We start from the raw sequence: 27,528 nt of genomic DNA on the forward strand, positions 1-27,528 counted from the left end.
ATGAGGAAAGAACAGGACACTGTTTTTATCTGTCATCAACAGATGTACCATGAGATATAGACTTGAAATAAGAATTATTCTTCAGCAGTAGAACAAAACTAATGTTCCTTTATATTTAGAGTTTAACATCTAATTGCATATTTCCTTTTATGGCTACTTTGTGGGAAAATGCTTCAAATTTACCTCATTTATTTCTGTACTTTGTGAATGAATACTTTAATTGGTACACAGGAGAATATTGGGCTATTTACCTTTAAGATATTCCTAGATTCTTAAATTATTGTCATTCAAGTTATACTATGTATTTTATACCCAGCTGGTTAGCTTATGAATCACACAGATAATCACATAAGTGAAGAGTAATTTTTATCAAAACAGTACAGGATTCTTGAAAGATAGTGCTAGTCTTTTAAATGAATCTGTGGCATCATTACTACCCTCCTTTTTCTTTCAATAACCGTTTCGTACATGCTTGCAAATAATACTTGTGAATGGCCTGATCCTCTTTTGCCCCCACTTCCAAAACCAAGAATTCAAAATCAGATTAGACACATGCTATTCTTCTACATTCTATCTCTGAAACCAGGAGTAACTGTGTATACATAAGGGATGTAAGATTGGGACCAGAGAGAATCAGATTAATATCCTGGCTTCACCAGTTCAACTCCCTGTACATCTTCATTTGCCCAGTAACACAATCTATAGCCAACTGCTAACCAAGTCAATATGTGGTAAGACTAACAGCCACCCTAACCTGACTTGATAATTACTCTCCTTTAACTGACATAATATTCAATATACTGTTGTTGAGAGCAATAATGCTAAAATTGATGCCTTGAGGGCTACAAGACAATTGAGTTTTAGCCAGATAAAATGACTTGTACACTCATCGTGCATTATAGGGTTCCACAACCTTTGGATGCACATTTTATAGTCTACTTGTATAAAAATATTATAGACAATTATATCCAAAATAATTTGTGCATACTTTTATCATCACAACATATAATTTTTAAAATATTGACCAATAATCAAATAATACTGCTTTCGAGGAAAAGGATTTATTTCTATAGTTTAGCTCTTATGGGGGGTTGTTTTGTTATTTTTAAAAATGAGCATTTTCTCACCATACAACTGTTAACAGTTTTGTGCCCTTCAGTCTCTTGCTTTTTTGGTAAACTTAAAACTGTTTTCTCCAAAGAAAAAGTAGATAATAAGTGTTGAATAACAAAAAGCATCGTTTAAATAAAATCTATATTACATCAATTCTATCAATTAACAAGACAGAAACTAAACCTAGTGTTCCTCTAATATAAAAATCATTTATGATTTTCTGAAATGTCGATTCCAGACTTTGAACGAAGAAATAGATTAAATTTGAGACTTTGTCAAAATGCATATTAAGCCTGACCTGTGGTGGCGCAGTAATAAAGCGTCAGCCTGGAATGCTGAGGTCGTGGTTTCGAATCCTCAGGCTTGCCTGGTCAAGGCACATACCAAAGGAGCTAGGAGTTGATGCTTTGCACTCCTACCCACTGCCCCCCTTTCTCTTACATCAATAAATAAAATCTACTTTAAAAATGTACTATATTAAAATTTGTGAAAATTAATCCTAACAAATAAAAATATAAATGATGGCATTCTTTCTATGCAATATTCCATCCCCAAATAAGAGACTTTACAGTTAGTTTGTGGTTTTGCTGATTTTTTCATTCATATTAATTTCTCTTGCAATTTTGTATCTTTAAAACCTGAGCCCTCATACAAAAGGAAATATGAGGTACAGTTTTCTATGCTTGCCTTAGAACTATGTTTAAATTTGGTGGGGGTGAGGATTAACACCTACATAATAATTTCAAGTAAAACAAAAGAATAGGCACTGGTCAGGGCAGAACATCAGGACCACATCACAGAACATCCAGAAGTTTCTGTATTTACTGACAACAAAATTCTATAGTAAACTGGGTTGTTAAGATGGTAAAGAACCATAGTCATGCAAATATCTGTTTGTTTGGACAGAAAGACATCATCCATATGCTCCACATTATCTCAGGCAAAAATATACGTAGAAGTGAAATACAGCATTGATGATAAAATTAATAAGCACTGACGTGGAAGCAATCAAGACAATACCAGGTTGGGGCAAAATACTTTAGGTTTTAAATAAAGGAAAGGCCCTGGCCGGTTGGCTCAGCGGTAGAGCGTCGGCCTAGCGTGCGGAGGACCCGGGTTCGATTCCCGGCCAGGGCACATAGGAGAAGCGCCCATTTGCTTCTCCACCCCTCCGCCGCGCCTTCCTCTCTGTCTCTCTCTTCCCCTCCCGCAGCCAAGGCTCCATTGGAGCAAAGATGGCCCGGGCGCTGGGGATGGCTCTGTGGCCTCTGCCCCAGGCGCTAGGGTGGCTCTGGTCGCAACATGGCGACACCCAGGAGGGTCGCAACATGGCGATGCCCAGGATGGGCAGAGCATCGCCCCCTGGTGGACAGAGCGTCGCCCCTGGTGGGCGTGCCGGGTGGATCCCGGTCGGGCGCATGCGGGAGTCTGTCTGACTGTCTCTCCCTGTTTCCAGCTTCAGAAAAATGCAAAAAAAAAATAAAATAAAAAATAAATAAATAAATAAATAAATAAATAAATAAATAAAGGAAAAAGGGCTTAGCCGAGCTAATAGTCCCATTCAAAAATCTGCAAGAGGTTTGTTCTTTCATGTAGGATAAAAATCTATCTAAAATAGACATTAATAATCACGTTGTGGAAACATCTGCAGAAAGAAGTGGCACAATGTGTCTTGAGGCCAGTATAATCAGGAATTGTTAAACTGGTTCCATGTTTTGCTTTTCTCAGCCCCTCCCTTCTGGACCTTGTGACCCCTTGGGACCCCTGACTACCCAGAACTTAACTTTCCACTCACCCCTCCACCGACATTTCCCATCTTAGCAAATGAAAGAATGCTTGTGAAAGTCTTCTATAAACTGAAAATACATAATTTATATTTATAATTATTATATAGTAGCCTATATAATAATTACATAGTAATCTATAATTATTCCTATTATCGTCATCATCTCTTCTTCAGAAAGCCAAATTTCCTGTGCCTTCCAAGTTCACATCTCACTAAACTGAGACACAATTCTGTTAACTGAAGCAGTCACAGGAGCAGAAAGGTTATTTTGCCTCCCCGCTTTCCTATGTCCACTCCTCATCCCTCCTCTGCCCTCCTTCCCTGGCTAACACCTGGAGGTACCACACAGGAGAATGACAGGAATGTGTGTGTTTTTATGCCAGGTTAATGCAAGGGGAGACTTGAAGCCCCCTAATCATCATATACCAAGCTGGCCGCCAAGGCCTTGCACACAACACAATGTAACTCGGGGAATAAACAGGCTGGCAGAGCCACAGACAATTTTTTTTTTTTGAAGGGGTCAATTCTCCTGGTATTATCCCCATAGGAAATTTCAAAAATCACTTCAGAGTCTACCTTTTCCAACTGTGATCTCCTTTGGCAGGAGGGAGTACTTCTTCATCATCCAGTGTAGTCTTTTTGGATCCTGGGGTCTCCCAACATGCTGTTTTCAACATTTACCCTTCAAGGGTCGCAGGAAGACAGATGGCCATAAAAACATTTCAGAGGCAAAGTACACAATGCAAAACCACTCATAACAAACTGCAAAATATGATGGAAAAGGACAGGGAGGTGGCGGGGGAAGGGAGCGGACGCTGCGGCCCTCCCGGAAAAGTTTTAAGATCCTTACCAGATCGGAAGTGCCACTGACACAAAGAAGGGGCTCAGGCTGGAAGAACAGGCACTATGGAGGCCAAATCTATAACCATGTCTGCAAGTTTTGGAATATGAAGGTTGACTGGTTATAAAAGCAGGGGATTTATAGACGTTATAGTTCTTCCTTTGATTTGGATGAAGAAGCAGTAATTAGTTAGAGTGCACAGACAACCAAGAAAACACCAAACCTATAAATTAAGGGTGAGAACAAGCCCTACTAAACCCAGATGAAGTGCAATCTCAGATTTCCACACACCCATCGCCCAACTCAAAGAGCGCTCCTGTTTAGGAGAGCTACAACAAGACTTGCTAGATAAACCAGGGATGGATTCAAAAAGATGCAAATAAAGCAACACTAGGCAACAGGCCACTTTCTTCTTTCTAATATACCCCCACTGAAGCCTGACGCTGGCTTGCTGGGATGATCACTCCCGCATTCCAATTCCCTGACAAGCCTTCTGAAAGGACCACTTTAACCAAAAGAGGGTGGCATGCCTGGGACTGAAAGGGGCAGGAAGAAGACCAGGTTTGCCAAGGGCTCTCACCCAACCCCTCCTAGAGCTGGCCACACACACCAGCTTCAACGTCCTCCCCCTACCTGAAGGATGTACCCCCGAACGTAGTCCCGCAGAGTCCAGCCCAGGCCATGCAGGATGTGTAGCACCTCTTCTTGCTTCAGGACACTGAAGAGACGGTCGAGCAGAATCTTTAGCCGCACGGGCACCGCTTGTGTCCCATAGAGCATCAGGCTGCTGATATCAAACACCACGTTGGACTGCACAATCTCCACTTGCGTGGGATGGTACAGGTGCTGGGTGCTGAGCTTATCCAAGGCTGTGGCGGTCCCACCAAAGTTCCGGAGGCAGATGAGAATAAAGAGACAAAGGGAGAGGACAGAAAGAGACAAAGCAGAAACAAGTTACTGGAAATTATCAGGGCTCCATTTCTAAGGAGGCACAGTAACCACAGATGTTTAAGCAAGACTTTGCCATGTAAGTAGTTCTCTGCCCACCTCCTCACCTGTTTGTTTATAAATTGCAGACTGCAGATGACAGCAAGCAAATACAAAACACGTTCAATTTTCAGAAGGAGAACCACTGAGGATGTTTCTAAATGACTAGCTGACTCTGAAAACCAGACTAATTAATTTGCTAATTGAATTATGGTTTAACCCAAGTTACCATGGTGCCCTCCTTCCCCCCATCAAAGAAGCAACAAACAATTCCCACCTCAAGCCCTAAGAACAGGCTCAACCAGTATCATTTTTTAAAAATAAGATTCACCCCTTATAAAACCTGGATGGTTTAAAGAAGAAGACAGTTGTGTTCTTTAGAGTTTAGACTATAAGGGCCTAAAAGACCTAATTTAGAAAGAACGAGGGAAGCCGGCATCTAGAGCTCTCAAGTTAAATAAGCGAAGGGAGATTATCATGAGACTTGGTTTTCCCAATTTCACCTCTTGTTGTTCACCTGCTAGATTTAGTGTAGTGTTCACAGGCATGTTCTACAACAGTTACTCAGGAGAAACAAACAAACAAAAATCAAGCCATAATTTAGTCACCTTTTAAACTGCTCTGACCAGAGTTGTGTATCAGATGAAAATGAAAAAAATGGCTAAAATTAAAGTTTGAGAACTTCTGTGCATTTCAGCTGTGCTATCTCAATACATAAAACGAAAGATGATCATTCTCAGAGTAAATACTTTTAATGAAACGAATATTTCAAAAATTAGGCCTTTTCTTCCTCAAATCTAAAAAAATTATCTCCCTCTCTTAGATCTTAAAGCCAAGATAAGATCATACATTCTAGTCCCCATCCTTATCTGAATTACTAGGAACCCTATTGCAGATAATGTAATTAATTACATTTTCCCTCAGTTTCCCTAAAGTGAACAATTAAGATAACATTGTCTCATCTATAGGGCTCAAAGAGATGCTGCCAAGATTGAGATAATGAATGACAGATGCTTTGAACTCCTTAAGAGAACAAAAAAGCATTAGATCAACTTTCAGAATTATAAACGTATGACCTTCTAGAGATTAAAACAGATAAACACCTGAACCTGAAAGATGGACATTTAATCTCATGAGTGAGGATAGTGGCTATCAGACAAAATCCAGGCTCAAATCCTAACTATATCTGAGAGTACAGTACCCAAAGTTTCTCCAAGTTCTAAACCACTGCCTGGCCTTTCTTACCCCATAACAGTATGGACTGGACTGGACTGCTCATGTGCACTCTCAGCAACTCTTATTTTAATATACTAGTATTTCTGCATATTAATGTAGGTATTTTAAAGTGCATGCACACACACACACACACACACACAGTTTTTAGTATTTCAAATGTATTTTTTTCAGGGCTCCTCCTCTACTCTCGTTTCCTCCTGACTTGTGGTCACTAGAGAGTTCATGTACTCTTGATAAATTGCTTTCTTACATCCATAGTGTAAAGGCCCTTATCATTTACCCGCTGGCTTCATTCAACACATTTACTCCCAGGAATACTTTGTCAAAGAGTTCGGGTTTTCTCATACTTCATTTCTTGCAGCTGATTTGTCTGATCTTTTCTATTCTAGTGGTTAAGTCAACTTTGAATAAATAGCCTTAAAAATTAATTTAACGTTTGGGAAAGATAAGGGATTCACAAGCCTAGGGATTGAAGTCTTCTCTCTCTCCACAGGGCATTCAGACTGCAAAAATGCTGGCAAGCGGTATTATTATCCCTGTTCTTCTTCAAGTACAGCTTAACTACTCAGCCTCCTGATGAGCGGCTGCTCTGCTTACAGAATGCAGTGACCAGGCCAGGGAAAATCTGCACCTCCTCCAATTCTCTTCATCAACAACCTTCCTGGCCCAGATCAGTCACTTCTTCACAAAACACACTGCTAATGCCACAACACATATGAAATCAAGAGGATTCAGAAGGGGAAAATAAAATACCAAATCCTGAATTTTGTCCCTGTGTTTGGATACTGTATCTACGCATTAAGTGTATGTAGGCGCTTGCACTGTTGTGTTCAAGGGCTGGGTGGAAAGGGGTTGCATCACCCCTCCCCCTCCCACTCCTTAAAAACGGCTGGCAGTTTTAGAAGATAAAAATAATTGAGGGTAGAGAAACAAAGAGAAACTGTTCAGAGAGTTGAAAGAGCACAGGTGGACCAGGTATGGCAAAAACATTTTTCTAGATAAGCTTTTGAGAACATCAGAGAATGAGAGTATTATTAGGACATTACCTGATTATTCCTCATAAGTGTGACACATGTCAAGAAGTAGGAATTCTGTGATAAGCTACAGAAATACAGAACACAGGTCAACAACTTTTTCTGTAAAGGACCAGATAGTAAATCTTTTTACTTCTTGTGGGCCATACATTCTCTTTCACAACTTATCAACTCTGCTATTATGAATGAAAGCAGGTGAAACTAAAACTAATGAGCATGTCTGTGTTCCAATAAAACTTTATTTACACAAAAAAGTACCTGGCCACATTGGACTCTGATATGAAGGATGAAAGGGTGGATCACTATTTTTTAAACATTCAACAATAGAAAGGAACAGAGTTCTAAATGTGTATCACACAGTAATTGTTAAGTAACAATTACTAGGAGATGAACCATAGACAAAACCTTGAAAAATATAAAACTTCCCAGCTTACAGATGTCAACTGTAAATTTTCAGCATAAACATATTGTCAAACATTATGATCTGTCAAATTTCTTGAATGTTTCAAAACTTTCCAGTTAAGTGCCAGATTATACTAAGTCATGGAGTTGTTGATAACTTGGGGATGTCTCCTTGATAGACAAAGAATAAGTGATGATTTTAAAAGTGTCATTAATATCGATAAACTGAGAACTAGACCTCTGCCTAATGTCATGATCTTCCTATATCTGAATGTGGAGTATTCAAGTCTGCATCTTAGTAAGGTTAGAAATATGAGTGAATTAGGTCAGTGGGATGAAGAAAAGTCAATTTTTCCAGTGACATGGAGTGGTAAAAGATAGTCACCTGCTTTTAAACTTCATGAGACTAACCACCTGCTACATTGTCCTATACCAATGGTATTGCCAAAATTCCATTTTCAAATGAAATCTATACCTGAATCTGGGTATAAAAACATATAAAGTGAAGCTACTCTTGGTGAACTAGAGTGAGCATGGATTAGAGAAATTGCAATCACCTGTTACTGCCCTCTTCCCTTCAACTTGTTTAAGCAAGCATCTCAGTTGGAACCCGAGTTCCTGGAAGCAGTTTGAAAACACACTTTCTGTACCATAAGATAGAATCAATTGTTTTGCCTGCTTTGCATCTACTCCCCCCCCCAGTCTAGGAACAGAAACTGAATTTCCCTTTGGAGAACCACTCTTTCCTTCTTTTATGAAACAGAATATTCCTACAGCCAAACCTGGAAAACCAGTATTCCTCAGTCCCTTGGCCACAGCGACTCATTCAAGAATGGGCAAGTCACCTAAGTCTGAACACTGAGATCGAATCCAGGATTTTAGTTGGAACTATTGAGAAGGTGGTAATAAATACCACATGGAATACAGTTGGGATGCAAGGTGGTCTGAGAAAGACCAGATACTGACAACATTGTTTGATCCAGGAGAGAGGGACATGGTTGTTTTGGAGGTTGGTATTATACCTGCCTGCAATTTTCAGGTATACAGGCAGGCAAACTATCTGTCTCTTTTTACGTCTGCTTGAAGTAGGATTCAGTAAGACATCCACCTTTGGGGTATTTTTCCAGCTGGAAACCACGTAATTCAAAGCAGTTGTCAGTGCTTCAATAGAAGTTATGTTAGTTCCAGGCCAAATGGAATTTCTCCAATGACTGAAATGAGCGTCTCCTTAAAAATTTCATATCTTACACACATTTTCAAAGGGTGATGAATGCCATCAACATTAAGAAATAAAAATAATTGTAGGGGATTTACGGAAATGACCCTTTAAATACTAACTAAATGTCAGGCATAGCAGTGGTCAGCAAACTCATTAGTCAACAGAGCCAAATATCAACAATACAACGATTGAAATTTCTTTTGAGAGCCAAATTTTTTAAGTTTAAACTATTATATATAGGTAGGTACATTCCTTATCGAGGTAGCGCCCGCACGTGTTATTTTGTGGAAGAGCCACACTCAAGGGGCCAAAGAGCTGCATTTTGCCAACCAGGGTTAAGGTGTTACAATGATCTCGTTTTATCCTTTAAAAAAATTTCTAAACACACATTATGACTATTATTGCCTATTCAGAGATCTCAGACTCAATGAGGTTAAGTAACTAGTCTAAAGTCACCTTGTTATTTCTCCCAAGAAAATTCTGTTTCTAACACATGTTCATATAAACAGTCAATAAGAATCTCTGGGAACTTGAAAGTCTTCATCATGTTAGAAGTCCCTAACACCCAGCAATCTGGGCTTGTTGCCCATCACTCTGCTGAAGCAAGCATTTCAAAGGTCACCAACACCTGTCTTACTATGAAATCCAATAACTTTTTTCCTTCATTATTTTCCATGATCTCTCCATAGCAGCTGACCTTATTGATCACCACTACTCCTAAATGCTCTTCTCCTTCACTCATGCATACATTCATTTATTCACCAGCACTTACTTAGCTTATCACCGAGGTAGGTGTTGCATGCAGATGCAAAAGTAATTTATGTTGTGGCCTCCACCTTCATAGGTAGACAGTTGCAAGCAATATAAATGCTATAAAAGAAATTTGATAAAGTACTCTAGGACACAAAGGAGAAAGCGACTCTGCCGGGAAGGCATAGTCTTGTATGATAACTCGGAATTTAAGAGCAAGAAAGGAGAAGAGCTAAGGTAAGATGAAAGTTAAGGTCAAGGTTCTCAAACATTCTGTGCATCAGAATCAGCTGCAGGACTTGTTAAAACACAGATTGCTAGGCCACCTCCCCAGAGTTTCTGATTCATTGGGTCTAGAGTGGGGATCAAGGATATACCGTTTCTTTTTTTCTTTTTTCCTTTCTTTAGGTGAGAGGAGGGGAGATAGTGAGGCAGACTCCTGCATGCACCCCAACCAGAGTTCACCTGACAATCCCATATGGGGTTGATGCTCAAGTACTGAGTTATTTTTAGTGCCTGAGACTGATGCACTCCAACAGAGCTATCCTCAGTGCCTGGAGCCATACTCAGACCAGGTGAGCCACTGGTTGTGGGAGGAAAAAGAGAGGGAGAATGAGGAATGGGGTAGAAGCAGATGGTTGCTTCTCCTGTGTGCCCTGACCGAGTATCAAACCTGGGACGTCCATATGCTGGGCCGACACTCTATCCACTGAGCCACCAGTCAAGACAGGACATGCATTTTCTAGCAAATCTCCACAGGATGCTGATGCTGCTTGGCAAGGGACAATATTTTAAGAACCACTGAATTCATGGAGTGTGTGTAAGAGAATGGGTATCCAATGCATGTGTAATTCTTGAGGCAAAATAGAGGTATGTATAATATAAAAAGTCAAATAAGCAAACTGTACAGAACCTTAATACTGAAGGCCAAAACTTGTAGAAAGATTACTGTCTGACTTCTTAATAAGATAGAGAAAATATTAAACATTTTAAAAAGTAAAAATGATTTACAGTTTTAGATATAAAACTCTGACCATAAGCAATGGTTGTCAGCTTGGGGGATATGGTACATGTTCAGCAGTGACGGCCTCTGACTAAGGTGCTGAATCAACCTCCCACAGAGCCACAACCCCCTACAGGAGAAGAGATGAGAGGGATATGGTTATGTTTAGTTTGCAAAATCATCATGGGTGATTCTGACACAAGCCATACACACGCCACAATGAAAATCACAGAGACAGAGTTGGGGGCAGGGATGGACTGGAGTCAAGTGAACAGAGTAGGAAATTTCTGCAGTGCTCCACTGGGAGATGCCTTCACTCACTGGACTTCAAACTCTTATATGCCTGAAGCTGGGATTTGCAAAGGCCTTCCAAAAGGATGGAGACATAGGGACTCAATTTCCAGATCCTACAATCCTGTATTTAGTCTTTCCTAAAATTGATCCACTTAGGCCTGCATACCCGTGCAGATTATCCATTCCCATTTCTCCTTTGAAAATTGTACCCCGCCTTCTTTACAAAATAAAGGGTTAGTCTGACCTGACTGATAGGATGCACTTACTGGCCCGAGGTGTAAAACTCTCCTGAGTGCCAAAATAATGTATGGTTTTAATTGCTCATGAAGACCTCCTTTAGTAATTAATAAAAAGACCCACGAACCTGAAAAAGGGCCTTCTTTCCTTGACTATGTATATGAGATTAAAAATTACCTAGAATCTGGTTATTTGGGTCCACGCTGGAATATTCAGAATTCAAATAAAATGTAAAATAGGCAATGATAGTGTACTTACCTCTTGCACTCCCATTTTAATGATGTATCACTCTTTATTAAATATCCTGTGAGAGCAAAGCAAAAATGTCCAATACTGAACACAGATGCCCCTACCCCAGCTCCACATGCTCTAAGGCAGTGGTTGGCAAACCGCGGCTCTTTGGTCCCTTGAGTGTAGCTCTTCCACAAAGGGTACTCTAGCTTAGGAGTACCCTAATTAAGTTAATAACATTGTACCTACCTATATAGTTTAAGTTTAAAAAACTTGGCTCTCAAAAGAAATTTTATTCGTTGTACTGTTGATATTTGGCTCTGCTGACTAATGAGTTTGCCGACCACTGCTCTAAGGGAAGCCATTCTTGTCAGCTGTTCCTAATGCTTATCCTCAGCAGTGTCACCACATGGAAGAAAAGCCCCTGAGTGCATGGAAGCGATCCTACTCTCTTCAGTCAAGTCTGAATATCTTCCTGGACAAACAAAATTTGTAAGATACTAGCTACAATCTATGGACAGAAATGTTACATGATTTTGCACAGAAATTGTATCTTTTGATAAGGTAGGTATAACCCATTTAATCAAAGAATATCAGAAAACTTCTTTTGGTTATAATTAATCATTTTCATCTTATGGAATTTCTCACATCCTATTAATAAAATTAAATTAAAAAAATTATGATTTGAATGCCAAGGCACTTAACTTTTAAGCAGAATATAACTTCATGAAATATATTAAAAATTTTGACCATGAGATCTAGCAAAATAACTGTTTTTATATATGATCTATATCTAGTTTGTTTCTAAAGTCCAGCAACAGATTGTGATACACAACTGCTAATATACACCTCATTTCATACAAAACTAAATATTACAGTACATCATTACCAATTAACTAATGAGAAATAACATTTCTATTGTAAACCAAATAATTATATTTGCTGCACACTTTATTCTGGACTGTTGCAGTAATCTATGAAACATAGTCCATAATTTCTTGATTTTTTAATTATTTTTCTCAAAGTGTATATTAATTCCTTTCTTTGAATTGAAATGTGAGTTTAATTCTTCCCAATTAAACTTAAGTCAGATTTGACAGTCTGATCTGACTATAAGCGCTGGTGGAAATGTTCACCAATTTTAAGATAGCTAAATCCGCAGTGATAATTTAAAAAAATAATAATGACTTAGCAATAATATATTATTCTCAATATTTAAGAAGCACTTCTTGTCCCACAGATTAAAGACAGTTTCTAGGGACGGACTGCAAGGGTTGTTCAAATCCCAGCTCAGCCACCTACTTGCTGTGTGACCTTGACGAGTTACTTGGCATATGAAAATGTTAAGAGGGCTCACTTTCCAAATTCTTTTGGTGGCAGGCTAGCCAATAGCTTGAAGACCCCTGCCTTAATTTCAAGGCAAAAGGAAAGGAAACTGTAGACTCAAGACCAAGCTAAGAAGTACAGGAGAAAAACAGATGGCTTGGAGTGAAAGTGAGGCAGGGGTTACAGGATATATTTGGGGGACTGACAGGGAAATCAGTTAAGATGCAAGGGAAACATCAAGATTCCAGAAGCACTGCCTCTCTAGCTGCTTGGCTGGATAATCTGCCTCTAGGAATCCAGGGACTATACTCTGAGGGTGGTCCCTAACCTATAAATTGAGCTCTACCCAAGCTTCATGCCCACAACTCCAAACATGTTCTTGATCCCTAGTTGGCTGTGAAAGGTAGGACTAAGAAATTAGGCCAAAATGCTTGAAATCATACCCTTTTTGGGGGGTTGGGGGTTCTGATTGGAGAAGTTGTAGGCACACACCACTAAAAAAAATGTAAATTTGAGAAAAAGGAGAACAGAGAAATAATCATCCATAATCCCACCACCCAAAGGCAACTATTGTCCACATATTGATGTCCTTGCCTCTACTTTTGTCAATCCATAGTTGAGGTCACACTATGGATACAAATTTCTAGCTTGTTGGTATTTTTTTTTCTCACTGAACATAATATAGCAAGAACATTCAAAATCTTCTTGGATTACTAAGTACCCATTCATTTTTACACTGAAGTTCCCTCTGGATCAATCCCTCCTTTCTGGCCTAAATTCTATCACTTAGGTTTTCAGACTCTCATAACTTCATTACTGCAAGTGACTCTTGGCTGATCTAATACAACCCCTCAAGTTAGTCTTCTCAAAATAGTGCTTAGAATGTCTCATATCTGCTCAAGGGTTTCCATTGGTACTGCCTTCCTGCATTAACAACAATACACAAAATCCTTAACCTTGGCCAGAAGACCCTGGACAGAGAGACTTTTCCATTCTAATACCTCTGACATAAGCTTTCTGTCCCAACCAAAGTGAGCAACTCACTGTCTTCCAAACATTCTTAGCACTTTAATAATTGGTCACTAAAGGAGTATTTCTAGACCCTATCCCAGGATTTGGAGATTCAGTGAAGAACAAAACAGACAGGAATCAGGTCCTCCGGGAGTGAATTGACTAGTGAGGAAATGAGTCTTTTTAAAAACATATAAAATTACAAACTGGGAAGGTGACATGAGAATATAAGTTAAATGGGGGTGGGGTGGGGTGTTCCACAAGATGAAGATGGGGAGACAGGCAGGTTTCTATCTGCTGAGCTACATTTCTCAGATTTTTTTTTATTTTTAGTGCTTTTCCTTAAGTGTCTCTCCTCTTCCTTAATTACCTTTTTGACTACCCTTTTATTTAGGCTCAATTCAAATTCTATTCTGTTTTTCCATGAAGGCTGGAAAGGTGCCTTCATCTAAGGGCAAACTGTCCCAACAATCATGGCACCATGTACATCCCAGCAACATTTCCCATTTACAGGGTGTCTTAACGTGCCTATGAAATAATGAGAGCTTGAGGTTCACAGCCACCCCATCTGAGACTTAATCACTCAAGGTGGTTAGTCCTCATATTGCTGAATGAAGGAACATAGTGAAGAGTACATAGAATAGGAAAAGGCCATTAATATTATAAATGTATGGTTCCACTGTGCTACCAAATTCTTATTTTCACCCATGTCCCTTTCTCAACCGTCCCCTTTGCACTTTATACTCCTCTAGAATAGTGGGGGTAGGTACAGAGGCGGATTTAACAGCAGGCACACCAGGCGTGCGCCCTGGGCCCCGATTTCTGAAGGGCTCTGGAAAATCCCAACTTTACACTTTTTCTAATGACACCAAGTTTGGTTTCGTATGTGCAATTTTAACACTAATAGTACATAATGTTTTTTATTTACTTAAAAATATGGTTAACGTGTATTTTTCTTTTCCCTGTCTCTCTCACTTTTTTTTAAGGGGCCCAGTATTTTCTTCTGTGCCCAGGGCCTCAACCAACCTTAATCCGCCTCTGGGTAGGTAAGTAACTTAGTTTAGGGAGTGAGTTGAAGCTGCTAGCCAAGCAAAAAACCTGACCAAATTTTGTATAGTTTATTCCATTTCCTACCACTTCAAGCATCCAATGGAGGAATTAGAGGTATCCAATGGGTTTCTGGGTAAAAAAAAAAAAAAAAGTATAAACTCTAGTGTTATTAATAAAGGAAATAATCTTAATATCATGGTGCATAAAATAGATTATAATGTGTAAATATGAAAATCATAGTAATCATAGTACATACCACTAGATTTATGATAAATGTGCTAGATTTATGGTCTCATATCCATAGGAAAAGGCACAGTATAGAATTTAGAAAGTGGTCAGAGAACAGCAATACAATAAGATCCTAAGAATACCATCTATAAAGAAAGGATTGTTTTTCTTTTGTAAAACACCTGGAGAAATAAAGAGCAAACTCTCTTTAGTATGCAGATTTTTATCTGGGGGTAAAAAAAGGGTTTAACTGCATAAAATGAGTACTCATTAGAAAAAGAAAAAAAATCATACCATAAGAGCTTCTTAAACTGTGAATTAGGTAGGTTACTGAGGGAATATAATTTACCTGGATTTCTTTAAAATGAAATTTTAAATTTCTAGAAATAGAAACTTAAACTGGTAATTGTATGGCTATAAAACAAAGGAGAAATTGAAGTCTAGATATAATTTCAATAAACACTTTGATAGGATCTATAGTATTCCAAGGGAAAGGGGTGGCTAAACCACAGACCCAAAAATGACACACAAGTCTAGATGAAAACTCGTTTCTCTCAAGAATAGAATCTCCATAAGAACAACAGCAGCTAGAATCTTTGTAGCTCATTACTATAAGTGCGTAATGTAAATCTAAAATAACTATAACATGTAATGCAAAATGTGTAATAAACATAAAGTGATATAAACTTTTAACAGTATAGCTAACTTAAAGAACAAAATAATGTCCTTTATAAAGTTCAGTTCTCAAGTGTATGAAATAGTGCTGGGGGTGGGTGAGGGGCGGTTATAAAAGAACTTGCATCTGTCAAATGAAATGTGAAAAACAATTTTTTAATTTAAATTTTTAATAACAGGAATTACTCCCCAAACCTTCAAATAAATTAAAATAAATGTAAACCTGTAATTCTACAGACTTCACTTCTAATGTTTTCTGTGAAGGTCACAGAAATAAGAACATATTCAGATACTTTTTTTTCCTTAATGTAGGAGTATAAAAGTGCTTTTCACTGATCCTAGAAAATTGGCTCTCAGTGATAGTTTATAGTTCTTAGTTTTCCACAACTTTTTTTTTTAACATAACTTTCTTTAAAAGCCAAATTCAAGTGACTTAGGTGGTTTTACAGGAATATGCTTGAACATTTCAGGCCCTGAAGTCCAGTGGACTTCGCTGAATAGCTACTCAGGCATGGCCATCGGAAGCTTATAGCCGTTCAATAAGATGAGAAGTGAGCAAAGTGGAGCAATTATTCAAAGCCACCTACGCCACAGAGTAAGACAATTAAAAATTTGCATGAAATGGTCTAGAAGGAAGGCTTTTATTTCAATAATTTCCAACCCTTCCCTGGATATTTTTAAATTTTTGAACACTATTTTGAGGCAATTTTATAAGTTAAAAAAAATTAAAGCACACACTTATTCTTTTATTTTGGGAGAAAGCCAGTGAGCCTTAAATTGCATAGCTAATTGTTTCGAGAACTCCCTGTCCCCTGCCTCAGCTCCCCTCTGGATTCCAAATTATAACAGCATCAAGTGGTTAGCCTATAGGAGCTCTGAAGCCTAGAACACTACTTTCATTTTGAATTGATTAATATTTAACATGTGTTTTGAATGGATTGTTTTAGGAATTCTTTCCATGATTACTATAGGAGTTCAAAAACAAAGTTGTTAGGGACAGGATTTTATTACAGGACTCTCTGGGGTCAGAGTTTAAAGTTATGATTACTTATAAACAGAATATTGTTCTCTTTCCTACTTCAAATACCCAGGCCATAACCTCTGAATTTATGAGGATGGGTGGCTCTTCATTCTTGCTAATATGACTAATAATTTCCAATTATATCACACTTTGTAATATGCTCACTATACCTAATGTAATGATATGTCATTTCAATGTAGCTAGCCCATGAACCTGTACAGGTTTAATGGGATTTTGCGTATTTAGAATTTCATCATAAAGGGGCCCTTTGGAATCATTATAACATCAATCCTTTCCCATTATAAGACTCAGCTCTCTTACTAGGCAAGAGCCTCAGGGCACAAGGCAAAGGCTTAACTTACCCGTCGACGGGAAGCCAGATCCTAATAAAAGCCACAGCACTTGAGGAGAACATTAGTAAATGGCAATGATGACATAGTAAAAACTTTTTAGTGAATCAGGGGAATCAATCAGGAAGGCGGACAATGATTGTTATTAAGAGAAAAATTTCTTATGACTTAAAGTAATATTTAGATCTGCACATTTTATTCCTTGCTTTTGGGGGATAGAACTATGTAATTGGGAGCAAATTAAGTACAAAATAACTCATGTTCCATTTAAGTCACAACTTTCTAACTATAGCTGTCAAGGTTGAATTAATTGGGATATTTAATACCAAAGAGACAGAAAAGGCTTGCTTCTAGAATTTAAAAGAAAAAAGAAAAAGAAAAAGAGTGACATGCAGCTGAAAGAGTTGATCCCCGAGCCTGGCGATAAAAACTGTCAGCCCTTACGTGTGAAGGCTTTTTTTTTTTTTTTAAACAAATAGTGCGTTAGCGTTTTTAAGTAAAAAAATAAAACAAAACACTCCACTGAGCCTCTGTAAACCCTGATTTACATTATTATACCTTGTATACCTTATATGAATGGGTCCTTTTATTTTTTTCTTGTCCCTTAAAACATGAGGAATAAGTATATGAATACTCTTGTGATCCCTTATGAATGTGATTCTAAAATGTAGGGAGGAAAGGGGGACAAAAGTAGTTCCAAGGAGCTGCCACTGTCCTGTGTATTTTAATCATCCCTCATTGACATGCAGCTTTGAGAGTATGGGGATATGTACTCGCAAACACCCGCAATTAGTCCCGGGTAGAATTTGAGCTCCACTTGAGACTATATAGGTAATATTTCAAACTGATTGGCATTTCCCCCCTGTGGCCTTATGCATAATAAAGTCTTCACAACAGACTTTGGAAATCATTAAAGTCTGACTAAGGCACACATAAAAGTAGACTGTCAACACTTGGTTATTCAGAAGCTCACTCTCTTGGCTTGCAGATTAAACAGGCTCTTGGTTTTACTTCTTCCTCTTCCATTCATGGCCCACTTTGGGGGGCATGTCTTTCCTCATTTGCAGCAACTCCATCAGAAGGTGGTAAGGGGAAAAGAGAAAATTTAATCTGCAACTTGACAGTAAATCTAGGAAGAGACTTGGTAATTGAATCTACTTGCTGAAACCAGGTTTGGGGATTATTATTAGTAGTACCGCTGTTGTATCCAATCTTTAGTCATCAAGGCTACCTGAAAGTTGACTCCTTAAACCTTGCTTTATGTCATTTATAGATCAGTGAATTAAATGCATGCCGATTAAAAAACATTCCATTTTAAAAATCATGACTGAAATATGCTACTTGAATGAAACATGTAAGTTCTTTTATTAAATAAACAAATAAAAAATGAATAATTACCCTAGCCCAATTTATTAGCTTTAGAGATTAAATTTTCTTAAAACAAAATATATATATATATATACATATATATATACACACACACACACACACACACACACACACAAATTTCACTAAGGCAACACTGTAAATACATGGCATTTTTATTTTTGATAGAACATATGATTTAAACTCTATCAGATGAGGTGAAGAAATATTTCAAAATTGAGAAGAGTGACACAAAAAGCCAGCATCTGGTAGGAAATACCTAAAAAAAGAAATTATTATATTCCATCTTTTTTTAAAAAATGAACATCACCTTGTGTCACAAGTACTTTGCGTTTCCTCTCTCAGTAAGTGAGCCTGAAATCTCATTCTAAATCTATAATCAATCTTCTCCCCCCCCCCACTGTAATCCCTTAAAACTCTGGGCTATCACACACTCTTTTGACACTGATATGTGTTTTCTTCTGGATTGCTGGATTTGCTTAATGCATATATCAAGTATCAAACTGCTTTGCATCCATGACTGGTGGAATGAAAGACCTTATGTAAAGATTTGCTCATAAATAAAAGGGTTAAGAAGGCAGTCTCAAGTCTTAGCAAAAGTCTAAACTAACCAATTTTTAAATACAAGAGCAAAAAAAATGTTGAGGGCTAGAGCAATACTTGCTGATTTTTCCACTAATATGATCAATGTATAATTGAGCAGACCAAGAAACCTTCAAGTTTCCATCCTGTTCTCAAAATAACAATTTTATACCATCACAAAATTTTAATGGAGCTCAAACTTTCACGACAGAAGCAAAGTCCCCTGAAATGACATGAACAAAGAAACCAAAGGAAGATAATGATTAGCACTTTGAATCCCAGTTACCAATTTGATAATGATGATGACCCTAATTTCTAAATCAAAAGAAAAGTTCAATTAATCAGTACCGACAGACATAATCAGAAAAATAAATCCAAATTTTAAAGAGTAGCAATTTTACCTTTGGAAATTATACTGTATTTGAAAAACAGTAATAGAAAACACTTGTCGGGTTCATTTAGTCTCTGACTGAGGCACACAGACGTGATTTCCTAATTTACAGCTTGCGCGTACAGATGTTCACACTTAGTAAAAGGACTTCTTAATAGCTTTTTTTAATTAAAAGTGTTGATAATAGGTGTTTTAAACATATCCAAACAACACAGCTGAACTGACAAACGCCTGTCTTCATGCCTCCCCATGTCTCACATCGTGGCGAGATTTTATAAGAGGGAAAAGATTATGACTCAGTCGCATGTATATAGGATAAATGTTACCCCCAAAACCTCCAAATGAAATCTTTCATTAATTTTTCTCTCTATGATCTGTTTCCAAGTAGAAAATGTTAGATTGCTACTAGGTTTATGTAGCCGAAAGCAGAACCACACAGCCTTTGCTTGCTGCCTGCAGTTTTTTTCCTTTGCAAAACTTTGAACCCCATCCAGCTTTGACACACTGCCTCTTCAGTTAATAACTATCAAGTTTCCCCTTGTCTCCTGTCTACTTTTCTTTGAGGCAATTGCGCACTCAGCACCCCGAGATAATAACACACATCTATAAGATAAAAGCCATGGCATTAATGTAATTGTCTGCCTCTCTCTCTTTAGCCTAATCTTTTTTTCCTTCAGTTTTGACTGCCTGTGTGACACCTGTTTTTGTCTCCTCTGATCCTACGACAGGTTTTCCGCTGACAAGGTTTTTGCCTGACAGAGATTCTGCAGACAAGAACATAATAAAATATGAAGAACTGCTTGTCAGAGTTTCTGCCAATGCTCACATGAAATCAAGAAAAAAAAATGACATTTTTTTTTTAATATAAGGGGGCTCTGTGATGGTGGCTTTTGGCCTGTCAGGAAAAAGACCTCCCTAACCAATTTCTATAAGCCAAACAGGTGTTTTCTTTTATGTTACAGTTTAATTTGTTTTTAATTTTTACTGATAGTAGAAAACATGAACAGCTAAAAGCACAGAGGGGAGAATTTCTTACCCTCAGATTTTTTCAGGCAAAGAACCACTAAAGAAAAGTAGACTACGTCTCACTCAAAGACCATCTCTTCTGAATAAAACAAAAATGCCAACATCTGTTAACAATCAAATAAATTTAACTTCTCTAAAACTTGCTTCCTGGTTAATTAGGCTACTAAACCCTCCCACCTACCTTTCACTCATTTTGTTGTCTAAAGACACAGAAGGAAACAGCAACAGTGAAAACAGAACGAGGGCTAGAAAAGAGAACTGCAGAAACAGAACTGAAGGCAAGGTATTTGCAGGCTGTGCTCACCACTCAACATGGCGAAAGGCTGCTGAAAAAGACCCTGACGATTAGGAATCAATCAGAGACTCTTCGATGCACTTAGAAGAGCTGCCATAAACCTCTGATCCACGTGCTCCCACACGGGAAACACTGCGTCCAGTAGCAGCACACAGAGATGAGGAAGTGCCCTTTCTGAGCTCCCACACTAGCAGAAGGATCAGCATCCCACAGACACGACCCTTATGGTCTAGGTAAAATTCACTGGGAGCACACAGGAGGGAACACATTTATCCTGGTGACCAGGGCAGCAGAAAGACTGGACAGGATCAATAATGGCAAGTGTGAAAGCACAGAGGACTGGAAAAGAGTTTGCAGTGGTGAGCGAAGGGAGGACAGGACCCTAGATTTCAGTTTTTAGGACTCTCAGCATCAATTCAAAGTCCTCTACTAGCCAACCACTTTAACCTAAACTTCAGTTCCCCAGATCCATTATCTACACTAGGGCCTCGCATAGCCATGTCTAATAGAAATATAATTCAAGCCACATGTGTAATTTTCACTTTTCTAGTCTCATATAGAAAATAAAAAATAAATAATAAAACTAATTTTTAAAAAATAATTTTATTTAAAATTAATATGCATTAAAATATTATCAATATGTAGACACTATCAGAATAATTCTTAATGAGGTATTTTATATATGCATATATTTTAAAGATTTTATTGCCAAAATGCAGGGTATATTTTATATCCACAACGTATCTCAATTTGGACTAGACACATTTCAAATGCTCAAATCCACAAGAGTGGCTTTCTTGGTGAACAATCAGTTCTAGAGCTGCCTTTGCCTTAATTCCTTGAATTTAAGACCCAACAAGTCCATGCTTTCGACCAGATGGGTTTGCACTTGCACCTACAGTGTCCCTTGACCACACAGGCTGGCTGGGAGGTGTAGGAGGCCAAAGTAGAAACTCCTGGATATCGAAGAGCAGTGCCAAGGAGAGAGGGCCCTTTTCTACAGGGCCCCTTAAATGATAGTGCTTAGGAGTTTATCCAATTGTGGCAGTAACTCCTTAAAACACTTTTCATATAATGCTTTGGCTATATGCTCACTAACTAGTAACAGGTTAGTTCAAGAAGAGTTATATAAACATCTACTATGCAAAAAGGCAAAGCCTGATAAGGAATGGGTTACATAAACATTTTATACCTCCCATTATACAAGTCAAAATTTTTCTAAAATACTGTATCTCTTTCACTGATTTCACACTTCAATAAAAAAGAAAAGAAGGACATGTCCCAGTTAGAAGTCATCACTAATGATACAAAAGAGAAGGAGGAATAATTGAAATATCAACATGATTATCGCTAAGGAATACTGGGTCCTTATGAAAGAGCAGAAACTCCTAGTTTGTCCGAAGAGGAAGAGGGCATCCTGAGTAAGACGTGAGGAGCTGAGTGTATTTCATTTATAAACCTCCTCGATTTGTGTTCTGCTTAACCTGGTGAACTCCAGTTAATTAAGATGTTCCTATAAACAATTAAGCTTCCTGTAGGATCGTTAGCAAGATATAAAAATTTATGATGTAATAAAGAGCAATAAAATGATAAAGTGGTTAGCCCATCAAAGCATTTCACATGCAAGAATATAGGTGTGAAAATAGGCAAAAGTAGCTTTAACCCTGTTTAAAATTCATCTACCTCTGGTTTTTGGACTTTCAAACAGAAATATTTCTACAATTCATTTAAACTGTTCTGCACTTCTTATAATGTGACTTTGGGGATAAAGTGTTTCCTACTTCTGTTCAAATAAGGGTTCAAATGAAATTTTAAGATAATTGGGAGGTACAAAACCGTCCTGAATTTGCTAGAGAAAACAAGTTCACCTGGGGAACACCTGGCTCTACTGCCAAGAGAACTGGTGACCTAAACTCTGCCAGTGGACAATGAAGAAACCTTCCTGGAAGAGAAAGGAAACTCACACCATCACCTTCTGCCTCTGCACCTTAGGGGAGGCTCCAGATCCTACCATTAGTGTTATGTCCACTCTTTCACTTAATCCTCTTCAAAAGCTCACTGTGATAGATCCATTCCTATTATTATTTGAATTTACATATAAAAGAACTGGGGCTTACCCACTGCAAGGGGATTTGACCACTGTCCTGGCCACATCCAACTTTTATTCATCAAACTAAACATGCCTGTCATATCCTCAAGGTTGAAGTTTCACTCTCGTAACAGTTTAATAATGAAAAGTTTACTAAGTGGATTAACTCATTTAATCCTAGGAAGAACTGGACAAGTAGGTGCTATCATTACCCACATTTCACAGATGAGAAAACAGAAATTACACGACTTGGCCAAGGTTCTACTGACAGTAAATGGAAGAGCCAAGATGGGAACCTCAACAGAGCGGCACTCTTGCCTACTCTTGTATCATGCACCTTTGTGCACCTGAAGTTTCTTTATACAGAGGGGCTCCTGCTTTTTACATTTCAATCTCAAGATCCTCCCTACACACTCCACAGTAGTATAATAGATTGGCATTGTATACTCTAGAGGTCAGAATTGACCAGATCTACCTCATGTTCCAGCTGAATAAAATGAAGGTAGGAATAGAAAAAAAATCTAGAGTTAAAAGGCAGAGAGCTCAGGATTTTGGAGGGGAGGCACTGTTTGTGTTGTGATTTAAAATAAAGGGGGGAGTTGAAAGCACCTTCTGAAAGATGGGCAGGCAGAGAAACAAATCAAAATAAGCAGCTCAGGGACACAATAAAAATAGAGTTAAGGCAAAAAAAAAATAGAGTTAAGGCCATTAATCAAGCACCAAACCTTTATATTTGTGGGGATGTCCTCCCTTTAAAGCTAATCTGTGGTGATCAGGGAGTAAAGGAGAGAAGCAGAAGAGGATATCATATCCCCAGGTCAAGCAAAGAAGGCCCCTGTGCCAAGCAGGAAAATGGCCTTGTGTTTGCTCTCTTAAAATAAAAATAAGTGAATAAATGTTTAGGGACTTTGTTTGTGGAAAGATCAGGACACCAGAGCATGGAGGCAACTAAAAGCTGGTTTCCCTAGTTAAAAAAACAATTTTGCAGCTAGGGACAGCCAGATTTCAGAGCACAATCTGATAAAACTAAGACCACTAGAAAGCATTAGTTCCCACCTTTTCCAAACCAGCTTACCAGGGGAAGAGGACTGTGGTGTTTCTATCCATGTGTTTCTAAGCAAAACCCTGGAAGCATGACCACCTACCTACATCTTCCTAAAAGATCAAGTCCTCACTTTGCCTGCAATCACTGGGAAGCCTGCATTTACTTCCCTGTGCTAAGGACTCAAGTTAATACATTCCTTACATTTTCCACTAAATCCTAAGTAACCCCCTGCAACAATTTTCTCCCCAAACAAAATTCACTCTTCTTGGGACAGTCTCCAGGGTAGTCACAGGGAGGCTAGTACTTCCTAGCAAACTAATATATAGATACATTACTTTCCTTTGCCAGAGGAAACTCAATTTTTTTCACCCTCCTCTCTTGATCTTGACAAATTTACAAATTATCTTATAGAAACTGCTGCTGAGTTATTCAGAATAAGCATGAAGTCATAGAAATGTCATATTTCATTGCTTAGGATGAGGGCCTGTTTGGGGTGGGCAGGGGAGCAGAGCAGGGAGGAAAGAAGGCTGGGGAAGGAAAGGTTACTGCTACTTTAGTATACTAGCTTTTGGACTCTAGTCAAAGAGAATATTATAGTGTTACCAGTTAGGGATAAACTACTTTCACAGATGTTTAGACAATTCATAAGAAGAGCATAGACTGGGACAAATAATAAAGACATGTGACCTTTCATGGGTTAAAATGAAAAATTACTGGTTTTGATTTGTCCTGCTGAAGTCCTTCTAAAGTACCATGACGCCAACAAATCTGAGGAATTTGTAAACAGAACACAGAGATCTTGTGATTCTAAATGTAGGACTGACCTAAATCAAAACGTTTTTTATTATGGAATGCTCAGAACCAATGGCCCTGATTTATGCTAGTTAGGCCTAACTATGATTTTCCTTTAGGTGTATGCTTACCAGACTTAGCTAGTAAAAACACAGAACACTCAGCTAAATTTGCATGGTACATGCTTATACTAAAAAACTGTTTACCTGAAATTCAAATTTAATGGAATGTCCTATATCTTCTACTTTTATTGAGATATAACTGACATATAACAACACTGTATTAGTTTTAGGTGTAGAGCATATCTGGTATTTTCAATTTGGGTGAGAGTTATTTATAGATATAAATACCGTGTTCTGACAAGAGATAGCAAGTGCAGAGCTCGGAATTCAAATTCAGTGATGCTGAAGAAAAAAAAAGAAAAATTACTTCCGGCGAATTATAAAAAAGAAAGTTTTGAAATTAATGGATTATATGAATATTAAGTCATACAGAACATTAAACCATCAAGCTGGTTGCTATATGACATTAAATTAACTTTATACTGCTCAACATTTCTTGTGGCACAGAACTGAGGAACTGAAGGCTACCTCACATAGTAGTTAACATATGATGCATGTTTAATAAATATCTATGGATTGATGGTCCCAGTGATGTAGGTCAAAGCCTGCCCATTTGACATTTTAAAAATCTACATAGTTTGGAAATTGGCAGGGAAGCAGCTGGCTTGATGAGCAAAAAATTAAAGTAATAAAGTAGGACTATCTTTTCCTTGAATGAACTGCAAATAGTAAAGAGAAATCACATTTATGGAACATAATAAAGAAAACGTCTCAAGAACTCCACTGCAACAAGCATTCTTGCAGGCAGACCTTGGCCAAAGTAAATAGCTAGTGTTAGTTCAGATTGCTCAGAAGTGAATGAAAGTTCCAGCACCACACAGCTTGTAGGAATGGCATGGACTGTTGGTTCAGCAGTCAAAGTAGTCTACGAAGAAAATAATTTGCACAGAGAAAGCTGCTGTGGAGTTCATTAAACTATGTAATGTATTTCTTACTCATCAAGCCTCATATCCTTGCCAAATGCTTACTAGACATACTAAGAAACACTAGAATTTTTCTTAAGGTAATCGTAATAAGTGGGCTTTGTCAGAAGTAAAAATTACTAATCTAGTAAAGGAAAAAAAATACCTTTTTGAAATCAGCCCACTTTTTAAAAATCAAATATATCCCATAATGATAAAACAAAATTAAGTTTCAGATGTTTTGGATTATCATTAAATATTTCCTAAAATCATTTAGGAAATAGTATACTTATTTTCATTATTTATATTAAGTTAATGGTTTAGAAATAAAGTCTTTATCTAGACTATGAACATTAAAACCAATTTGCAAATAATAAATTAAAATGGTTTAGTACAATAGTTCTTAAACTTTCATCATGCTTTCAGTTTTTCACAAAGGCAACAAAGTCCTATTGGTAACACCTCTCTTTAGAAGCCAATTCCTCAAAGCAAATGATGAGTAGGGAGCGTTCTCCTGTCTACCCCACCCTTACCCACCACTGGGCACATCATGGTAATACTCGCTAATTCCTAAGACTTGGTAAAATCTTCGGCTGGAGCTTTAATTCTGTGAATGGAAGAACTACTCTCTAGTACGGTGAGAAAGGGTCAAAATGCAACGAACTGAATTTTTACCAACATAAACATTTATGTCACCAGAAAAGAAGCTTGATATCTTATTTTGGTACATCTGAACCAAAAACAATGACAACTTGTAGGCTATGTTTTGTTTTGTTTTTTCAAGACTCACTGATCATTCTTGGTGACCAAAGGAAAAGCATAGAAAAGACCATGCAAAACAGAAGAGGAAAAAATACAGTTGTTAAGTAAATTTAGTGGTAGTCAGTATGCTGAAAGTCCTCTATCCAAGAACTCAAAACAGAAATATGACAAAATTAGAAACTCTGGTATATTTCGGGTATACCAACTAAGTTATTATACACTATGGACATGAACATTTGATACCCCAAAACGCTTGTTTTAAATAAAGTGAAATACAATAAAGCCCTGCTTTCTATTATCAAAGTGCAAGAGCTGAAGTTCATTAATGGGGAAAAGGGCAGGAAATCCTTTATTAATTCAGTAGGAAATACCTATTTATATGCAAGGAACATTTTTTTTGGTTCCCCCTCATTCCCTTAAGTCAATGGTGCTAAAGATTTTAAGGAAGTAATTTGTGAATAGCACCAGGGCCCAGTGGGTAATTTTAAAGCCCAGGTGTTATATAGTATGATAAATTAATCACCCACTCTCTTTAATTTTTAAACCATCTTTCTCAAGATTTTTGTAAAGCCGCTAATGTCAACAATTCAAGCAGGTTTGAGAAGCAATTTGTAAAGTAATGAAGTGAGAGTGTGTGTGTGTGTGTGTGTGTGTGTGTATAATGTACAATGATCCATGAAATTCAACATCTTACAAAGAAAAGAAAGATGCTACAAACAGGAGATACAGGGAGACATTTATTCAAAGTGGCCAAAAAATTTCTAAAATTTCTTCTTTCTGTAGAGAACACCTGATTTTGGCATTGGGTTATTTTCCTATAGCAAACATAAACAACTTTTTTTACAGGGCAATAAAAGTGGGGCACGTTCAGCTCTATGACAAAACACTTCTATAATATCTATCTTGGTCGTCTTCTTGCTGTTCCATCCACTTAAAATCACTCACTAGAAAACAACAAGTCACTTCCTCCCTGTCCCACACATAGGACACTACTATGTATGTGAGGCAGCCAGGAAGACTGCTACATTTCACCTCAGAGCAGAAGTAATTGGGGACATAATTTCAGGGGTTCTGTGCAGGAGAGAGAATGAAGCAATTAGTCGAAATGCTATGGACGAAAAGCGTGGGTGCTCTCATCCCACCGCCAACTCAGAAGCTAGATGCCAGCCCCTCACTGTCTTATTTGCCCATGAATGGGGGAAGAGTGGGATTTGTGTATCTGCATACACATAGTTTGAACTGTATACAGGCAAGTCAACCTTGTGGGGTGGGGGTCCAGATAGTAGTGGTGGAGAGGGAAAATAAAATCTGAGAAACTCCAAAATTAATATCCCAGAATCAT

At 38.0% G+C, this 27,528-nt stretch overlaps 1 protein-coding gene across 9 annotated transcripts in view; it reads right to left on the bottom strand.

Annotated features, from left to right (window-relative positions):
• The window catches only part of BNC2 (basonuclin zinc finger protein 2), a 479,004-nt gene that overhangs the window by 134,834 nt on the left and 316,642 nt on the right, over positions 1 to 27,528 (bottom strand). For all 9 annotated transcript variants that reach the window (XM_066257303.1, XM_066257302.1, XM_066257300.1 and 6 more), the window contains one exon: positions 4,374 to 4,609. In XM_066257303.1, coding sequence (XP_066113400.1) covers positions 4,374 to 4,609 — 236 coding nt within the window. The remainder of the gene's footprint in view (positions 1 to 4,373; positions 4,610 to 27,528) is intronic.

The sequence above is a fragment of the Saccopteryx bilineata genome, chromosome 2, assembly GCF_036850765.1.
Source record: "Saccopteryx bilineata isolate mSacBil1 chromosome 2, mSacBil1_pri_phased_curated, whole genome shotgun sequence".
Classification (NCBI taxonomy): domain Eukaryota; kingdom Metazoa; phylum Chordata; class Mammalia; order Chiroptera; family Emballonuridae; genus Saccopteryx; species Saccopteryx bilineata.